Source organism: Balaenoptera ricei, chromosome 10 (assembly GCF_028023285.1).
Source record: "Balaenoptera ricei isolate mBalRic1 chromosome 10, mBalRic1.hap2, whole genome shotgun sequence".
Lineage (NCBI taxonomy): Eukaryota > Metazoa > Chordata > Mammalia > Artiodactyla > Balaenopteridae > Balaenoptera > Balaenoptera ricei.
This window is the reverse complement of record NC_082648.1, coordinates 41,797,167-41,816,022: the sequence shown is the minus strand read 5'-3', so window position 1 is coordinate 41,816,022 and position 18,856 is coordinate 41,797,167. Positions and strand designations below refer to the sequence as shown.

Here is an 18,856-nt window from a genome sequence, read left to right as displayed (position 1 = left end):
GTGGAGACAAAGCCAGGTGAAGAAAGAGAGTTATTAGGGAAAGGAATTAGAATATAATTAGCATTATCCTCCCAAGGTGTCCACTAGTAACTGGACCTGAAATCCAAAAGGTAAGGGTCCTAGAAGCAATAGCCCAGGCCCCAAAGAGGTGGGCTCTCTGAGAGGTCTAATGGTCTGCCCTTTCCTGTCCTGAGATCTACCTCTTCCTCTCTGTCCACCACCAGCCTGGGGAAGCCAGATGGGTTGTGGCTCACATCTTATATTGGAGACTGTATATATGATGGCAACTGCGTATATGTGGATATGTATGTGGACTGCAGAAAACTCTGGTGGTAACCACTTCCTTCCCCAGGACTTAGCAAATGGGTCTCCAGACTTTGGAAGAAACCATCCACTACTTTCAGGAAGCTTGAGAAAGGGATGATGTTGGGGTGGAGGTGGTGGAAGGGAGCAGTTGTGCAAACCAGCATCCTCACAGTTAACATCTATCCCCCCCGCCCCCCCTGCAGCACACCTCAGCTGTCACCGTGCACACTGCTGTTTCCTACAGAACTGGAGACAGAGGGCTGACAGCAAATGTGTGTGGGGGGGGCACAGTCATGCAGGGAGAGGTGGCAGCTCATCCTCAGACACACGCAGCACACACCTCCACTGACAAAATCAGGCCGACACGTCCCTAACACTGACACACACAATCACTGACCCCCACACGCGACCCACACCCATCAATCCCTGTCACAACACACCACCTCTGCGTGCACAGTTATGCACGGTTCCTCCTAGGTCAGGTACAAGCGCCTAGTCTTAAAGCCTGTCTACACCCTGTCTTGACATCTTAGATCTTCAATCGCCTAACCTAAGCAGAGGGCTTAGGTCCCCGTCCTCGCTCCCCAAATTCTTCAACCATAGCCAGCTCCAACAGGTAAAAGGCTGAGCTTAAGTAAGTCAAGTACCAGGGTCGAGGTGAAGAACCGGGAGCTGACCGGGCAGTGGGGCTGCTATACGCCTCCCTTATTCTCCTTCCTGCCACTGCCTCTTTCCCGGCACGTCCACTCGCGGCCCGCCCGGCCCGCCGCCCGCCTGTCAGTCGAGTAATGAATGCGCGCTCGGGGCCCCGGGTCCCCCCCCCCGGAGTCGTTCATCACTGCCAGCACCGCCCACCTCTCTGCCGCCCGCAGGGAGGGCTAAGCGGCCCAGGCGGCGAAAGCCCGTCTCCCCCCACCTCGACTAATAATTGTCAGATTGAGATGTTGATTTGTCAGCGGGGAGCTAGCGCCAAAGAACCCGCAGTAAAAACCGGACTCCTTGAACTTCCTCTGGCTCCATTCGGACTCGCCCAGCCTTGCAGCTTTTCTGGATTTGATGTGCATGGGTTGGATTTCACTTAAGAGATCCGGGAATAGACGCGCAGTATCATTTTATTCCAACAGGAGGCGCACCAGGCTACAGACCCTAGGGAGCTCGTCCTGGGCTCGGTTCCACTTCTTCAGACCCGAGGCCCTAGGGCTTCGTCCCGCAGTCTCCCAGCAGGGGGCGCGTTGGCCACCATCTTCCTCTCTCCCGTAGCTGAAGTCCCCGCTTCTGTACAGGAAGCCCCCAAGCAGCAGTCCCCCAGTCCGCCTTCAGGGATCATGTGGGGCCATGTCCTGCCCTCTCTCTCCTCCAGGTACCTCCGGCCTCCCGCAGACCTCCATTCTCCAGCAGGAGGCGCCCCTGTTGCAGGTCCGCCTTCGCCATGCCCTAGGCACCTAGGCTGCAGTCCCGCCCTCGCCCTCCCCCAGCCCCGGCCCCGGAGCTCCCCGGGAGGCCGGCTGAGTGACGGGCGGCCGGTGATTATGCGGAGGGGGAGCGGGGTGCGCCGCGGGCGGCAGCGCTGACCCTTCACATTTCCGATCCGCCGGGACCCTCATCCATCCGAAGCTGCTCTTTGTCTGGCCGCCTAATTGCCGGCGGACAGGATGGATGGCGGGACCGACAGCCGCGGAATCCCTAATAAAGGCCGCGGCCGCCGGGGAGGAAGCTCGGGAAGGAGGGGGAGAACGAAAGAAGAGATGGAAGGAGGTGGGAGGAAGCACCGGGCCGCGGCCGCCGGCTCAGAGCCGCTATGCGCAGCGCACAAGGGGGGCCAGATCCTCCTAGGGTGCGGGACCAGGAGTCCCGGGTCGACGCGGATCAGGGCGCCGTGGTTGTGGGGTGTGTGAAGTCTCCTGCTTGATGGAGAAAAGGAAAGAGCTAGGGGCCCCGGGCAGAAAGCATGCTACGGCCGACCTCGTTTCGCAGAGCCTTCGAAGATTCCAGCTTGGCGCTGCCTCCTGCGCTCCGGGCTCCCACCAGCCGGAGCCCAGCCCTCGGTTCCCCGCACCACCTCTCCTGTGCTCACCTGTCGGTCTCCCAGGGCGGGATCCAATATCCTGGAGGAGAAATGATGGGTCTGACAGCTGTCTGTGCGGCCGCTCGCCACATTTCATTAACTGGAGGCTGGAGTTGGTGGACGGCGCGGGGAGAGGGGAGCAAAAGGAGGTGGAGAGAGAGGCTACGGCGAGGAGCCACACCTGGCCAGGGGTCAAGGGCTGGCCTGACAGATACCTTGGAAGCAATCTCTAGCCCCTCCTTGTGGAGCCAGGAGCCTGTTCTCAGCCCCGTGGGCTCTGGCGGCGGCCCTTAGAACCTAAGGCTGCACTGAGCTGCGGTGCCAGGGAATCCGTGCTGCGGATGAGTAGAAGCCCTAGGCCCGGCGGCATATTTGCTCTCTCGCCCCTCGCTGAGGCCTGTCAACCCTCTGCGCCAGAGGGCAAAGTGTGCGCAGGCTTTTGGGCCGCTACTCTTTTCCCACCGGTGGTGAGTGGAGAGAGGTCCTCAGCACTCTGGCCAGCTTTTCTGCCTTTTGCCTCTTGAGCACATTTTTCTGCAGTTCGCTTCGTTTCCTTCTCCCTCCCTTTTCTCTTCCCTCTCCTCTTCGGACTGAACAGCTTTTCTCCGCAGCTGACTTCGGCCGACATCCTTTAGCTAACAACCGAGCACCCGTTGTGTGTCAGCGCTGGGGGTGGGGGATGGGGGACACCCTGAGCCAAGGCCCTGCCCTGTTGGCCTCACACACATAGGTCTCCCCTGAGACCAATCCAAACCTCTCTCCCCACTCCTGTCCTGCTTCTCTCACCCTTCCACTGCCTTGGGTGTCATTTCTCTTCTCCAAGGCAGTGAGAAGGAAGCCAGGAGATCGGAACTCCAGTACTAGGGCTGCCACTTACAAGGTGATACAGGACAAGCCATTTCTCATTTCCAGGCCTCAGTTTCCTCATCTGTAAAATGGAGACAATACATCCTCTCAGGGATGCATTGAGGATGCAGTAACTCTCAAGTAAAAGCTCTAAAATACTGCAAGCACTCAATAATGTTATTTCCCTATCCATGTTACTCCTTGTCCTCTCAGGTGGGCATTTTTCCTTTCTCTTCATACCAGGGGTCTGGTACCAGGCAACCCAGGTTGCTTCCAGTTCTGTGTGATCTTACATATAGGAGTTGGGAGCCAGAGTGTGTGTATGGGTGGAGTGGAGGGAAGTGGAGAAGAACCACACTATGGATGGCCCTGAGAGGTGAGGAAGGAGAGAGTGCGGGGTGCGGCGGGGGGTGGAGTGCATTTCCTTAGATCTTAATGTAACATCAGCCAGCTGGTTCCTCTGCTCTTATGGATGAGGAAACTGAGGCTTGTGGAAGTTATGCTGCAAGTGACAGGGGTAGATCACACTACCAGGATCTTTCCTCCCATGAGTTTCCTACTGCTCATTTCCTCACCCCCTTTCTTCCCTTGAAGGGGTCTGGGTCAGTGACAAGGAGTGTGGGAGAAGGAACAAAAAGAGAAAAACTTCAAGGAGCCAGGACCTTTCCGCTAGACTTCATAAAATTTTAACAAGAAAACTTCCTCAGAGTAGAAGGCACATATCACATGCAAATAATATGCTAATCACATGCTAATCTAAAGTCTGGTCCTCAGAACTCTGACACACACCTGGCCCTAAGCCCTGGGGGACATTCTTGGGAGACCCCTAGGTTCCAGGACAGGACAGGTGGGGATGGGTTCTATTTAGAGTCAGGTTATAGAGTTAGGATTCATTTTAGGATTGGAGAGGAGTCAAGTGTATACTTTGGGATGAGGGTCAGGGTTAGTGCAGAGTCAAGGGCAGAGGGTAAGGCAGGATTCAGACTGGGCTGTGCTTTTAAATAGAGGAGCCTAGGGAACTCAAAGTCTTCCTCTCCTGTCCCCTCCTCCACTGCGCATTCTATGTCCTGCAGCACACCTCTCTGCTTACATCCCATTCCCTACCACACAACCTCCCTGGGGCCTCCCAGTCTGGCTGCCCAAGGAGCTCTGGGTAGGTTGTCCCAGACCCCAGCCTGGGCTCCAGTATTTCCTCTTGAGCCCAGACACTTGGCTTCTGGCCCCAGGGGCACTAGCTGGCCTTGACCCTACCTAGGTCCCTTCTCGGCCGAATGTTGACAGCTGCAGGGGAAGCAATAAGGACCTGGTGAGCTGGCAGCTTCATTCCAGAGCGTGGGGAAAGAGCAACAGAACATGAATAAATTCATGGAGCTGGCCCCTCGGCTCCCTGTGAGCTAAGCCTGCTTCCCCCACCATACACACCCGCTGCCGCCTGCAGCCCTGCTGGTCACCGAAGCTCACAGCCTGGGCTGGGGATGGGAGGAGAAGGGAAGCTCCGAGAGAAGAGGGCTAGGACCTGAAAGGGGCTGAGGTGAGGGGCTCAAAAAGAGGGGCTTGGTTAGTAGGAGAGAGGGGTGGGGAGCGGGGCTGAGCAGAGAGGGCCTTTAGTGAGTGGGTGGCGGGAGAGGGGAGAGGAGGAGGGAGAGGGATGGCAGGACCTGGGGCCGATGAGGCTTGAGGATCGGGTGGGGAGGTCAGTGTGAGCCCTGGCCTGCTCTCTCCTCTCTGATCCATCCATCATCCAGCCTAGGGGAGCAGATTCGGAATTAGACATGCACGGGGCCGACATGGCCCTCAGCCCCCCGAGGAAGACAAATGGCAACAAAGACCTTGAATAAAATTTGTATTTATGGTTGGAGGAGGCCCCTCCCCCACTGACTGCCAATCTTTTCTCTTCCAACCCTTTCAAGCATGTAGGGGCCTCCCTCCACACAGGCCCATCCTCAGCAACCTCCTTCTTCCTGCACCATTATGGGCTGGGAGGGGCAGGGAAGGAGTACAGGAAACAAGAGATGAGGAAATCATCTTCCACCCAATAATTATGCCCTGATGTGCCCTGTGCTCTCCATTTTACATAATGTACTCTTATACATTACAGTACTGGCTTACCCTAGTCTCTAAGAGATCCGTTGCAGTTGTCCACCTCCAGGGCCTCCAAATACCCCACTTTTGCAGGTCCTGGAACCTCTTCTCCAGGCCTCTGGCCCTGGAGTCCCTGTGAGCAAGAAATTTCTCCCAGAGGGGCAAGACCCTGAGGAAGGATGCAGACCCCTCACAGAGAGGGACCTATCAAAGCTTGTGTTTCCTCTTGGTCACCCGAATGACAGACACAGCCACCTCTCACAGGTGGGTGCCTAGCACCGAAACTGCATTTTAGTTATATTACTTTGCATAAGCAGTTTCAAGTTTCAAATCCCTCCCCCAAACGTTTATTATGTGGGGTCCAACTTCTCTGAGTTTCCATCTAACCACAGCCCTTTGTGGAAGGGTGAAGGAGCAGAGATCCTGGGGCTGGACAAGGTCTGGGACCAGGGCAGGGGTGGGACTGGGCTGGGCTGCCAGGACAAGAGCTGCCTTCTGACTCTTTCTCCCCAGTAAACTCTCTACTCTTCAGTCCTGAGATAAGAAACATGACATTCATGGGGTTCCACATTTAGGGACTAAGGGGAAGACAAATATAAAACCTCCCTTCAAATAGCCCTCACACATACACACACAAAGGCAATCCACAATCCACGATCCCACTCACCCAGGGACACACAAGGCCAGGGTCCCAGGGACACATCCACACTTGCCAGCACACTGTCACAATGCACAGGCCCAGAGCCTACCACACTGCTCCAAGAAGCGCCCCGCCTCCGCGTCGTCCCCACAGTTGATATGTCACATTGGAGTCCGAACACGGACCTGGGTGTCTCTCTGCAGCACGCCATTTACATTTCTCTCTCGATCTGTCAACCTGTCTTGGCTCCTATCTCTCTCTCTCCGTCTCTGTCTCTCCTTCTCCCCCTCTGGGGCTGTCATTTAGTCTCTTTTTCAAGCTTTGTCTCTGTCTCTGCGTCTCTATCTGGCTTTCCATCCCTTTGATTTCTCTGTAGCTCCTCTGCTTTCCTGTCGGTTTCCTGCTCGCTTTCCCAGGCTGGTCTGTTTTCTCACTCTTTCTGTTCCCTCACTCTCTCGATTGCTCTGTGGCCCCCTCCCCCAACACTGGGGGTCGAGGGTAGAGGTGCCTGGAGATTTGCCTTTTCCAGTTCAGGCCAACCCGTACCCGTTGAACCCTTTACCATATGTTATTCGGTCACGGGCACTGAGTGGCGAATTTCTATTTTTTTCTAGTCCTTTTTGTTTGCTCGTGGGCTTTTTTCTTTTTCTTTTTTCTTTTTTTGAGGTGGGGGGAGCCGGGGAGGGCTCTTTTTAGCTCTGGAATCCACCTCTGTATTCTGTGTGTGTGCATCTCCACCGCTTTTTATCCCATCCTCGTTTCTGGCCTCCTCCGGGCTCTGGGAATACCAAACTCAGGGTAGAGGGTGAAAGTAAGGATAGGGTAAGGGCAGTGAATCCCTGCAGAATTGGTTTAGAGCCGGTCAGGAACCGAGAGGCTGGGGGGACGCGGGTGGGGGCCGTGGCCTGCCCCGCCTCCACGCTTCCCTCTCTGGGCGCCAGGGGTCGCTCCGCCAGCCCCCCCCCCCCCCCCCCGCCCCCCGGCCTCTTAGAGCGGCTCCCGCCGCGTCGCGGCTCACACCACCCGCACTGCCGCTCCGGGAGGGAGGGGAGGAAGGTTAGGGACGCAGAGAGGGAGAGCGCTAGCTGGAGAGAGACGCGGGGCCAGGGCTTCAGCAAGGGCTGGGGCCGCGGCTAGGGTAGAAAGGTGGGTCAAGGCTCGCCAAGAGCCAGAGCGCAAACCTGCGAGGAGGTCGCGTCCGGTGGGCGCCACCCGCGGCGCAGAGCCCCGGACGTCCAGAGCGCGGAGAGTAGTCCCATCTCCGGCCGGGAGCTATCCGTCTGGGTAGCCGGGGACCTAGGCGCCGTCATCCTCGAGAAAGCAGCTGTCCGGAGGGCAGGCATCCTAGATCCGTAAGAAACCAGCCGTCCGAGAAGCCACCGATTTCAGGCGCCCGGGAACGTTAGACTGAACGAGAGGGTAATAGAGGACCACGGACTCTGAACTGTCTGGAGCTGTCCCTGGTCCAACCAACGGGGGGGACCTCCGCCTTGACGGAAGGTTTGGGGAACGGCAGCACTGAGGCGGGAGCCCACAGGGGCGGGGGGGCCGGGCGCAGCCGTCGGGGGTATCCCGACCCAGGCCCGAGCCCGGTCACCACCTCTGGGGCCCGCGGAAAGCCCCGGGCCTCCGCCACCATTGCACCCAAGAGTGAGGAGGATCTGCTGGCCCTGGCCGCGTCGCGGCTGAGCCGCCGCAAGAGGGTGGCGGGCGCGGCCGTCGGGGTGGCCATGGTGCTGCTGTTGCTGGTGGCCATTCCGCTGCTAGTGCACAGCTCCCGCGGGCCGGCGCACTACGAGATGCTGGGTCGTTGCCGCATGGTGTGCGACCCCCACGGGCCGCGAGGCCCAGGACCCGACGGCGCGCCTGCCTCCGTACCCCCCTTCCCTCAGGGCGCCAAGGGAGAGGTGGGCCGGCGCGGGAAGGCAGGTCTGCGAGGGCCCCCGGGACCACCAGGTCCCAGAGGACCTCCAGGAGAGCCGGGCAGGCCAGGTCTCCCGGGCCCTCCAGGCCCAGGCCCCGGCGGGGTGGCGCCCCCTGCCGGCTACGTGCCTCGAATTGCCTTCTATGCTGGCCTGCGGCGGCCACACGAGGGTTACGAAGTGCTGCGCTTCGACGACGTGGTGACCAACGTGGGCAACGCTTACGAGGCAGCCAGTGGCAAGTTCACCTGCCCCATGCCGGGTGTCTACTTCTTCGCTTACCATGTGCTTATGCGCGGCGGTGACGGCACCAGCATGTGGGCGGACTTGATGAAGAATGGACAGGTGAGCTGCCCCTCTCCCACCCAGCCCCGGACAGGGTAGCTTTCTAATTCTCCCTGCATTCATTACGCAACCCGAACCTCTTCCCCAAACACCGTCACTAAATCCAAGAAGGCCACGTTGCCAAGAACTTAGAAATCGCTTCATTTAGTCCAAAAGGAATTGGGGGGCCAGAGAAAGAAAACGACCTGCCCGGGGTCTCATGGGGCGTTAGGAATGGTGTTAGAATTAAAACTCAGAGCCTCACACTCCAACTATAGGCAACTATACACCAAACCTCTTTGGTATCTCACCCTGCCTCTTAGCCTCTTTTCTCCTGTCTTGGGCAGCCCTCCTGGCCTTTGGGTTACCCAGCCACTTGATGGGCGAATTACCGGAGTCTGGCTCCTTTGATTTAGAATGGAATCCGGGTATCACGCCGTGGGCAGTTGGTAGCTGTTCCCATGTGGGGGGCATTAAGCTTGGATTTTCAAGGATAAGGTAAAAAAAGAAAGAAAACACTGTCTCATTTTCCAGGCAACTCTTATTACTAGTCCCAGGGCCTGAGGTCAATTCTAGAGTGGGCCTTACCCTCAGCTAATACTGAGTCCGTAGGCAGATGTGGAAAATGAGGCAGCACAGGGGCCAGCCAGGCGACTTGCAGGAACGAATTTGGGAGAAGGAAAGAGGCGAAGGACAGATAAAGCAGAAGCCTTGGACCCCGGCCTGGTCCCTGCTCCTGTGGTCGGAGTCGGAGTCACTGCTGCCTTAGCTTGGAAGAAAAGTCCCAAAGACTCAGCTCAAGGTCTAGGACACGCTTAGGGGGAGCCAGAGGCCACAGGGGTGGAGCTGGGGAAATGTGCCTGGGCCGCGCAAGCCTCAGGGTGTAAGGTTAGGGCTGAGCTGTGACCTCCGAATGCCCTGTGCGCGATGGGGTGATTTGACCGTGGCGCATCAGGCCTTCTTATCCCACCTGTCCGAACCCCAGGTCTTGCTACCGCTGCAGCACCCTTTCGCTCCAAGAACCGAAGGCACTACACTGAGGTCTCCTCCCAGCAGGGCCGCCCCAGGAACCCAGGGAAAGGGAGTGAGAGTGTACGTGTGTAAGACTGTAGCGCGTGTGTGCGTGATGCAAGTGTGTCTGTGGGTGCGGGGTGCGAAGGTGTGAGAGTAGAGCGGTGTCTGCTTGCCTGTGGCACTGAGTAGGTGCGTGTGGTCTGTGCGGGGTGTCTGTGAGGGGTGGAGGGGGTGAGTGTGTATCTAGAGTGTGTCGGTTCCCGAGGGGGCGGGGGCCGCGCGGCTCCCACTCTGTATTCCGCGGTGCGGGCGCTGCGGCTTTGGGGACGGTAAATAGTGATTAGAATAATGATGAATAATTAATCAGTTAATAACCAGCCCCCGCGGGACAGGAAGAGGGGGGCTGGGGAGGGGGCTGGCTGCGACGCTGAGGCGTCGCTTTGGCGACGTGCAGCAGCGAGGCCAGAGGGGAAGAGGCGCTATCTGTTGGGGCAGAAGACGACCCCCACGTCGGGGCGCCCGCGGGCACTAGGAGGGACAATCTAGGAGGGGCGAGAATACATCATGGCACCTTCCCACGGCCTGCACCCTTGCTTGCACACGCACAGACACACCTGTGCCCTATCTCTGGGGGAAGGGAGCACAAGTTTAGAGGTCCGAGTGGGTTCAGAATCTTAGAAATTATCCTACAGTCTAATTTTATTTTTAAAATAATAATAATAGCAAAACCTATATAGCGTTTTCTTTGTGCAAAGCACTGTTCTGTAACACACTTCACACGTAGTAACTCATTTAATCCCAACAACCTGAGGAGGTAGGTTCTATTACTACCTCCTACCTTATAGCTCAAATTAAGGACCAGAGAAGGCGTAAAACTTGCCCGAGTCCCAGCAGCTAGTGAATGGCAGTGCCTGCGAAGCACCTTGTCCTTCCCAAACCCTGCAGCCTGCTACCCTCGCGTCACCTTCACAGGCCCAGCTGCATCTCCTCCGCCGACCCCTCATCACCCCAGCTCCACACAGGGCGTGAGTGGGTTGTTCTGTTCCCTCTCGCTAGGTCCGGGCCAGCGCCATTGCTCAGGACGCGGACCAGAACTACGACTACGCCAGCAACAGCGTCATCCTGCACCTGGACGTGGGAGATGAAGTCTTCATCAAGCTGGACGGCGGGAAGGTGCACGGCGGTAACACCAACAAGTACAGCACCTTCTCTGGCTTCATCATCTACCCGGACTGAGTCGGGCCCCATCCTCCGCCCCCCCTCCCCTCCTCACCCACCTTCAGCTTGCCCCACCCAAGGTGCCACCCCATCCTTTGAGAGACTGGGGGTGGGGCCGACCCTCCCGCTCCCGGAGGTGGCCTTTAATGGGCGGACTCTTTGGTGCTCCGGGGTATAACTAAGTGGCTGGGGAGCTGAGGAAACCGGCCGGAGGAGCAGAGCGGCTCTGGAAGGGACCACCAGCATCTGTGCACACGCCTGTGAAAGCCGGGGCAGGAGCGGGGCGCAGGTCGTGGCCCTCTCTTCTGTCGGGAGCTAGGAAACAGTTTCACTAACTGCAGCACAGAGGCACGGAAAGCAGAAAACAGAAGGGAAGCCCTGGCTTTTGGGGAGGGAGAGAACAGAAACAGAAGGAGCCCTTCTAGGCGGGAGGAGAGGAGACATTAGGGCGGGTAGGCGCTGGTCCTCTGTCATGACAACTTCACTGCCATCCCCTCCTCCCCTCATCTCCATTTTCAGGCTTCAGGCTCTAGCCTTGGCAGCCTCCCTGTAAACTGGAGGAACCAGTGAATTCTTTCCTAGCATTTAAAACTCATCCTGCAGTCCCCATTTCACCCCATCGGGGTTAGGCCCTGGGGCTACAGCTGCTGTTGCCTCTTTCAATAAAGTGAAGTGGGAGAATGTGTGTGTGCCTCTTAACTTGGTGCACAGAGTGGGGGAAAGTGGCTGACCCTTTCCTCACTCCTCTCAAGGACCCCTACCCTATCACTCTCTGCCAGAGGCAAAGGTTGCATTATTCCTGGCAAGGCCTGCCTCTGGGGAAGCAGAGGAGGGGAGTAGCCCAGGGTTTCTACTCTGATACGGGGAAGGGTATCAGCTTCAGGAGAGCTTTGAGGCCTTACACTGTAGGGAGACACCAACCAGAGTGACACTAACAAGGGAGGATTCCCGAGATATGGGTCTGGTGCTTCTGTTTTCTGCTGATGCAGGGGGAGAGTTCTAGGGAACTCCAGGTGATGAAGGAGTTGCTGACGGCTCCTGGGAGTGGCCAAGATCTCAGGGAGCAAGGAGAAAAGCAGCTCCCCAAAGGCTCACATTCGCGCCCCCCCCCCAAAAAAAACACTCACTCATAGTGCTTGCTGGGAGGGTGGGGTGGGCTGCAGTGGGATGACTTGGACAGCTTCTAGGTGAGGGAGCCTCGGGAAGCCTGAGAACCCAGGGCTGGCCTCCAAGCTGGAGGACACTGCCCCCATGTGGACAAGTGAGGAGCAACAGCAGTAGCTGGCCTAGGTAGGACCAGAGGAAAACAGACATTTGGACATTTTAGAAACTTTATTGAAGGACAAAAGGGTGTCAGCTCCCAGTCCATGGTGTGGAAAATAAATAAGGGTTAAAAGGAAGGTACAAGTCAGGACAGGAGTGGGTGGAGGCGTATGCCTCATGACGGAGAGTCCTGTGGGGCAGCAGAACCGACTGGAATAAAACACTGGGGAGAGAGAAGACCTCGTCACAGCCCAGCCGTCCTTGAACTGTAACCAGCTCTTCCCCCTGACCTCTTTAAAGGAGCCGAGGATGGCCCCCTGCCCCACTGCCTACTTCCCACAGGCATAGCTGGCTGTGGACCGGAGGCTCACCAGGGCATCCTGCCGTTCGAGCAATGTGGCCACAGGGTTGGTGCAGACCCGGGTGAGGCCTGAGGGAGGGGCTCGGCTGGTGTAGAAGGCACACTCGTCGTCCAGGCGGACCTCGTGGAAGTGGTGGATGGCGGTCAGACATGCTTTGAGGCGCTGCCTCAGGGCCAGGGTTCGAGGGGCCAGATTGCTGGGGCCTAAGGGCCAGAGGCCACAGAGAGATCAGGGCAGACTCTGGAGTCCTAGACTCCCACCATATACTGCCCTTTCCCACTCCCCGACCAAGGGCCAAGCCAATTCGGAGCACAGGGCTGAAGGCGCAGCCCCCCACTTCTTCCTGCGGGAGAGCCAGACTGGGGCAAGGTAGGTAGGGGAAAGAAAGCGTAGGATCACCTGGTGCAGGGCAGGCCCTGCTCCCAGCGAGAGATGAGGACCTCCTTTGTTCACAACCCCTTCCAACCAACTCCTTACCTGCCTGGCCTGTTGGGGGCTTCAGAGACTGGAGTGAGTGGATAGGGGGGCTGGCACAAAGTGGGCGTTGGGAGGAGAAGGTCAGGCTGGTGGTCGCTGGAGCCCACTGACTGCAGCAGGGCCATGGGCTGGACTCTGGACTTCTGGGTTCCAGGGAGCAGGCCTCTGATACCCCAGGCTCTACCCTAGGGGAGGGCTCTGGGAGTCCTCTCTGCCCCTGGGGGCAGGCCTGAAGGGGTCCAGGCTCTCCCAGAGGGCAGGGCTCTGATGCCTCAGGCTGTTCCTGGGTGGAGAGCTCTGATATTTCAGGCCCCCTCCTATGGTAGGACTCTGGGGTCCCTGGTTCTGCTGGAGGGCAGGGCAGAGATACCTCGGGCTCTGCTCCAGGGCAGGGCTCTGGTTCCCCACACCCCTCTGGAAGGTAGGGTTTTGGCAGCCCAGAGTGCTGTAACATTCCAGAAAGATGAAAAGCCCCAGATTTATTCTCTGGGACATTCAGAGTTCTAGAAATCTCAGCCAGCAGGGGCTGAAGTTCAACCATATCCAGAGAGGAGCCTCCATTAAGGGGGGCACACTTGCCCTCCGCCAGCCCCTCTACCTCCTGTCGCAAAAGCTGTTGCAGGATACTGATGCGCTGTGGGTGGGAGAGTGTGATGTCAAGAAGTGGGTGCAAGTCTTGTACCCACACTGTCCTATTTCCGTGCCCCGCCCCCCTCGCCCATTTCTCGCTTTCCCAGCCCTGTCACTGCCCATCAGGCATCAAAGCTGTTGCCCACACCAGCCCACCTGCATCTTCATTTCCTGGAGGTTGGGGGTTCTACTGCAGTGGGGTCCATAAGGAGTTGACACGGGTGGCTTCCCAGGACCCTCCTGCAACCTTATACAACTCTCCTGGTCAAATAACCGGACTGCAATCTGCTCCTGCCACATGGGAGGAGAGGGGCCACATGAGGAAGCCAGCTGGAGTAGGAGGAAGACTAGTTTGAGTCCCACCCTCATGAGGAAGGGATCAGGTCCTTAACTGAGTGGCCCTAGACTTGGAATAGGAGGGGCAGCAGAGAAGCAGGGAGAGTTGGAGAGTTAGGCAGCTTTTCCAAAGAGCCCACCTGCTTCAAAGCTGCTGGGTCTCAGGCCAACAGGACAGAGCGAGGAATCTCAGCATGGGAAGGTTTCAGATACTTACCCAGGGCAGGGCAGGCTCTTCGGGGCAAGGCTGAGGGGAGAGGCCACTCAACCATTGGGCCTGGGACAGAAGTGAGATGCCATGACTTTCCCTGTACCCATCCATCCCCTTCCTCTCCCAGCCCTGGCCTATGCCAGCTACCTCCCCTGCCCTCTCTTACCTGCTGAACTCTGGGGGCCGATGAGAGGGGTGTGAACTGGGTTTTGGGGCGGATGGCGAGACGCCGCAACACTGAATATGAGGTCTGGGGAGAGATGGGGGTGGCTGAGCAGGGACAAAACCGAGACCTAGCAGGGATCCCAGCCGGACTGTTCGGCCCCTGCCCAGCCCCCAGGAGTTGTGGATACAAACTGGAGCTGAGGGGCCAGGGGAAGGTACACGTTGAGCCCGTCCGAAGGGTGATGGCCGGGTGATGGCAGGTGGCATCACTTGGCCAGGGGAGCGCATCAGGCAGGAGTCACGGCCGTCCTGTGGAGAACGAGGTGGAAGAGTGATCCCTCCCGCTCGGCACTGCTCTTTCTTGTCCTCACTTCAGCAGCCAGTGTAATTCTTTTAAGATGTAATCAAATCATGTCCCTCCCTTGTTCATCCCCCACTCCCCATGGCTTTGCACTCATTCCAAGTAATATCCAAGATCTTACACTGGTTTATAAATCCTTACCCAACCTGATCCTGTCATTGCTCTAACCTCTCACTTCCTTTCCTTCTTACTCTGCTTCAGCCTCGCTTTTTTGCTGATCCTTAAACACAGCAGGTACATGCCATCTTTGCACCTGCAGTTCTTGTGGCCTGGAACGTTCTTCCCCCAGATTATCTACATGGCTCACTCCCTCAACTCTTTCTGCTCTTCACTTAGCCGCACCTCAGTGAGATTCCCCTGACCGATCTACCTGAAACTACAATACCAATCACCCCCTTCCACTTCTCCTTCCCTTTCAGTGCCTTACTTTCCTTTTTTTAAACAGATAACTTATCACCATCTGACCTACCATATATTTTACGTGTGTTTATTTTTCGTCTCCCTCTTCTAGAATGTGAACTTATTTCCTACTGTATATCCAGAACCTAGAACATTGCTTGGCACACAGTAGCTGGTCAATAAACCCTTGTGGAGTGAATGAATGAACGAACTCTCAGATCTGTCTTTCTCTCAGCACTGATCTGATGGTGATACAAATGTATACCAGACTGTGACCTCTCACTTGCAGGCCCCGGACACCTGGTAAACAGAGGCCTCTGGAGAGGGCTTGGGTCCATCTGGGGCAAACCAGGACCCAGTTAACATGCTGAGATCCAGACTGGGACTGCCTGGCTCTACCCACAATCCTCAGCGCCGCTGCTGCTGGGGAATCCCCCCATGCATCTCCTCTGTGACCTTCCCCCAGCACAGAGGAGGAAGGTCCCAGCTCACCTTGGTGTGTGTTATCTCTCGGGTTTCTTTTAATGGTACTCGCTGAGCCAGACCGAGGGGGCCCCCTCCTCTTTCATCTGAGTGAGTGACAACTTCATATTCTCCTTCAGGGAGAGAGGAAGCTAGGAGGAAATATGAAATTTGCTGCAGTGTCTGGAACACACATCAAAGTCTGGCACAGGGCTTTGCAACCCTAGTCGGAGGTTGCAACCTCCGAATAGGGTATGCCAGTTTGACAGCCCCCACTGCACCATCAGGGGTGGGGACCCATCCAGCATCCCTTTGAAGCCCAGCACTATTCCAGTAGTAAATCATTAATCTGAATACCCTGAGTGGGCTAGGGGTGTGGTGATGGCTCTTAGGGGCTGAGGACAGAACAGTGAGTGGAAGGTAAATCCTACAGGAAGTGGCAGAGAGAGGGTAGAAATGGGGACCACCTCCTCTGACACAAGTGCAACTGGGCCAACCTCTGGCCTATCAAGAAGATCTCTTCCTCTCTGTCTCCTTCTGATCTGGCCTTCCCGCCACAGCCTGCTGAGCTTTCTCTTGTTTTGCTCCCTACAAGCAGCTCCCCTGCCCCTGTTGTCTCCCCATGGCCAGACACACTCACCAGGCTGGACAAGGGTCTCCAGAAGCAATCCTGAGGCCTGGGTCACTGAAGTCCTGATGACAACAAGGACAGCAGCTAGCAGTCACTGAGTACCAAGTATGAGCTGGGCACTGTGCTAAGTGCTTTACAAACATCACCTCATTTAATTCTCACGATAACCTCAAATGATAATACAAACATTATCCTCATTTGACAGATTAAAGAAACTGAAGTGGGAATTCCCTGGCAGTCCAGTGGTTAAGACTCTGTGCTTTCACTGCCGAGGGCCCGGGTTCAATCCCTGGTTGGGGAACTAAGATCCCACAGTCCACGCAGTGGCACAGCCAAAAAAAAAAAAGAAACTGGAGCTCGGAGGGTAAGGCAAGCTTGCACAAATCATAAGTACTAAGAGTCAGGAATCAAACCCAAATCCCATTTATTGCCACGGTCTATGCTCTAGCCACTAAACAGAAGAGATGGCACCTCTCAGTTCTGTCCCCTTCTTCCCCCACAACCTGAAGAAACTGATGTCATATTGAGGCCTGGCTATGAAGGCCTGACCCCTATTGCAAGGGCTCACCCTGAGCACTCACAGATTTCCCCCTTCCGCCCTGGGTTGGTGGGAAGTCCTAAAGCTACTGGAAGGCCCCAGCTCTGAGGGACCCCTGTATCAGACATTGAATCATTCTTTTCCAAATGACCCTCTCCTCACTTGCTGTTGCCACCTGTCTCTCTTCTTAGCTCCTGGATTCGGGGAGGAGCGGAGGGGTGAGAGGAAGGTCCTGAAGGTGGAATCTGAGCCATAGGAGCAAGAGAAAAAACAGAGTCAGAGGTAGGCCTCAAACCTTCAGGCTTCACCAAGAGCCCCATCGGCCTCCATACCAACCCTCTGGCTCATCATGAGGTACCTTCCCTCCTAAGGCCCAGCTCTGTCCTTGGAAGGAGTTCCCAGAAGCACTGAGTATCAGCCCCTCAAGGGCACTCACCAGAGCCTCTAGCCTCTGGGGACACAAGGTCTGGCCTCGAGGTCCTGGTCCCTCCAGCCTTGAGAAGCAGGAAGCCCTGGCAGGGTCCAGTCGGTGGGTGGGGGTTCTGGGAGCCAAATATGCAGAGGCCCGGGCATCCTAGGACCCCAAGAGAGGCTATCAGTACAGGCTCAGGATTCCCTCCTCAGCCTACTCCAGCCTGATCTCCTCCTATCCCGGCTCATTACCTGGCCCCTCCGGATGGTGCCTCCCTGGTTCCCTCGAACCAGTACTCTCTGAGCCAGACTGGGCTGGCGCCCCAGGCGACAGCTCTTCACCCCCTCACCAGACAGGATGGTGGCCAGGGCTGCAGGGTCAGCCACAAACTCTATGGTCCCTGGAGCCTCTGCAAGGGAAGAGGAGAAGGAAAGGTGAGAAGGAACAGGAAGCGGGGAGGCTGAGGGGCCAGGGAGCCTAGCAGAGTCACCCTGAGGTGGCAAGAGTGAGCTGAAGAGACTCATATAACTGAACTCAGCTCACCAAACGTTCATAGGGCTTTACTCTGTGTAAGACACTATTCTAGGCACTGACACCCTGAGATAAATAAGACAAAGCCCCCATACGCAGGAAAGCTATCATCAAACTATAGAGAGGTAACAGACTCAAGTCAAAGTATGGACATGTTATAAAAGAAGTACAGCAAAGCATTCGAACACAGAGCAATTCATTGTGACTGTGAGAGGCGGAAAAGGCTTTAGAAGAGATGACACTTTGCTGAAGAAAGCAAAGGGCTTCTAAGAGCAAAGAGCTTTCCAGGAGCAGGGACTAGGAATTATAGTAAGCAGGAGACCCAGGGACTGCAAAGCCCCCAAACCCCACTGCCACCAACCCATTCTCCTACCCAGCCAAGGAAACTGTTTTCAAGCCTCCAACAGGTACCTTTCTGGAGAGGGGGCCTAGCTCCCACATTTTGTCTCCCAGGGCTAGGCCTGAGCTCCTCCAAGGGGTTCCGAAGCTGAGTACTCCCCACCAATCTCTCCGATTGCTCTGTTTGACGTGTGGCTTTCGGCCTGGGGCCTGCTGAGTCAACGAGGGGACGTTGACTACTGAGCTTCTGCACCAATCTCTGGGGTAAGGGAGAACAAAAAGCTGGGGCTCAGCGTCAGGGTGCATTGCTGGTGTGTGCTGCCTCCTTGTAGCTACTGTCTTCACCCCCCACGCCCCTCTTACCCTTGGATCTTGGTTCTCCTGGTCCAGGGCGCTGGGTTTGACTGTGGGGAGAGGCGGGCGTCTCTGAGAGCGAACGGGAATCTTGCTGGGTGTGGGAGATACACCCCGCAGTAGAGGATCCTTCGTGGCTTGGAGGGTAGTCATGACGACTACAACTGAGACGGAGAAGAAGGCAGGATCAGGGATCAAAGGTCAGCCGGTTCGGGGCTTCGGTCCTGACATCCCTGATACTCCCACCTCCACCCAAATCCATGCACCCAGAGGCCCCGGCGCCTGCAAGGCCTCTTTTCTGGGTGTCTCCTCCTAACACTCTGAGCCTATTCTTTAGCCCCAGGACCCCGAACTGCTTCTCCTCCCTACGAGCCCCCGCAGCCCTCATTCCCTCCAAGATCCCGGTGCCGCACCTCCCCAGGAACTCCTCAGGGTCGCCCCCACTTTCTTCGCTTTTTCCCCGGACTCTCTCGGCTTCTACTGCAGATACTTCCCCAGTTTGTAAAATACGCCAAGCTCCTGATTGGCTCGTCTGCGCTCCTGCTGAGGCGCGTGTCACAGGATTCAGCTGTCCAATCCGCAGGCTTCGGAGGCGGGGCCAAAAGAAGGACTAGTTGTCGAGCCTCTTTCTGGCCAGGAAAGAAACTGACCCGACTCAACCAGCCAATCCGAGAGCGGAGCGCGGGGTGGAAGAAGAAGGAGGAGACCTTTCTGAGGCCGGCGAAGGCGTGGGCTCGGAGTGTGGGCGACAACGGGCGCCGGGTACTCTCGCGAGGTCTCGGGACTGGTGTGGGAAGGACCAGTCTCGCGGCATTGTGGGAAGGGCTGGCCTCCTGAATGAGGCTAACTGACGGAGTTGGAGGCTGGCCCGAACCACTGACCCGACTCTGATGAGTTCGGCGTCAAGCTGTGGGGACTCCGCTCCAGACCCATTGTAGGAAACGTCTGTACGTTGTGCCTAGGCCGAG

At 56.9% G+C, this 18,856-nt stretch overlaps 2 protein-coding genes across 2 annotated transcripts; one reads left to right on the top strand and one right to left on the bottom strand.

Moving 5' to 3' along the window:
- Positions 1–7,669: 7,669 nt before the first annotated feature.
- C1QL4 (complement C1q like 4) lies at positions 7,670–10,435 on the top strand. Its single transcript, XM_059934584.1, has 2 exons — positions 7,670–8,206; positions 10,256–10,435. The coding sequence occupies exons 1-2, from the start codon at positions 7,670–7,672 to the stop codon at positions 10,433–10,435; spliced, it is 717 nt and encodes a 238-aa protein (XP_059790567.1).
- A 1,339-nt stretch (positions 10,436–11,774) lies between these two features.
- Positions 11,775–18,514, bottom strand: TROAP (trophinin associated protein). Its single transcript, XM_059934583.1, has 15 exons — positions 18,302–18,514; positions 17,898–18,052; positions 17,607–17,793; positions 16,916–17,073; positions 16,689–16,826; positions 16,415–16,497; positions 15,724–15,776; positions 15,114–15,235; positions 14,054–14,170; positions 13,863–13,946; positions 13,703–13,762; positions 13,306–13,440; positions 12,520–13,153; positions 12,052–12,245; positions 11,775–11,903 (listed from the first exon to the last, which is right to left on the bottom strand). The coding sequence occupies exons 2-15, from the start codon at positions 18,039–18,041 to the stop codon at positions 11,856–11,858; spliced, it is 2,157 nt and encodes a 718-aa protein (XP_059790566.1). The 5' UTR covers positions 18,042–18,052; positions 18,302–18,514; the 3' UTR covers positions 11,775–11,855.
- Between the last annotated feature and the right edge of the window lie 342 nt (positions 18,515–18,856).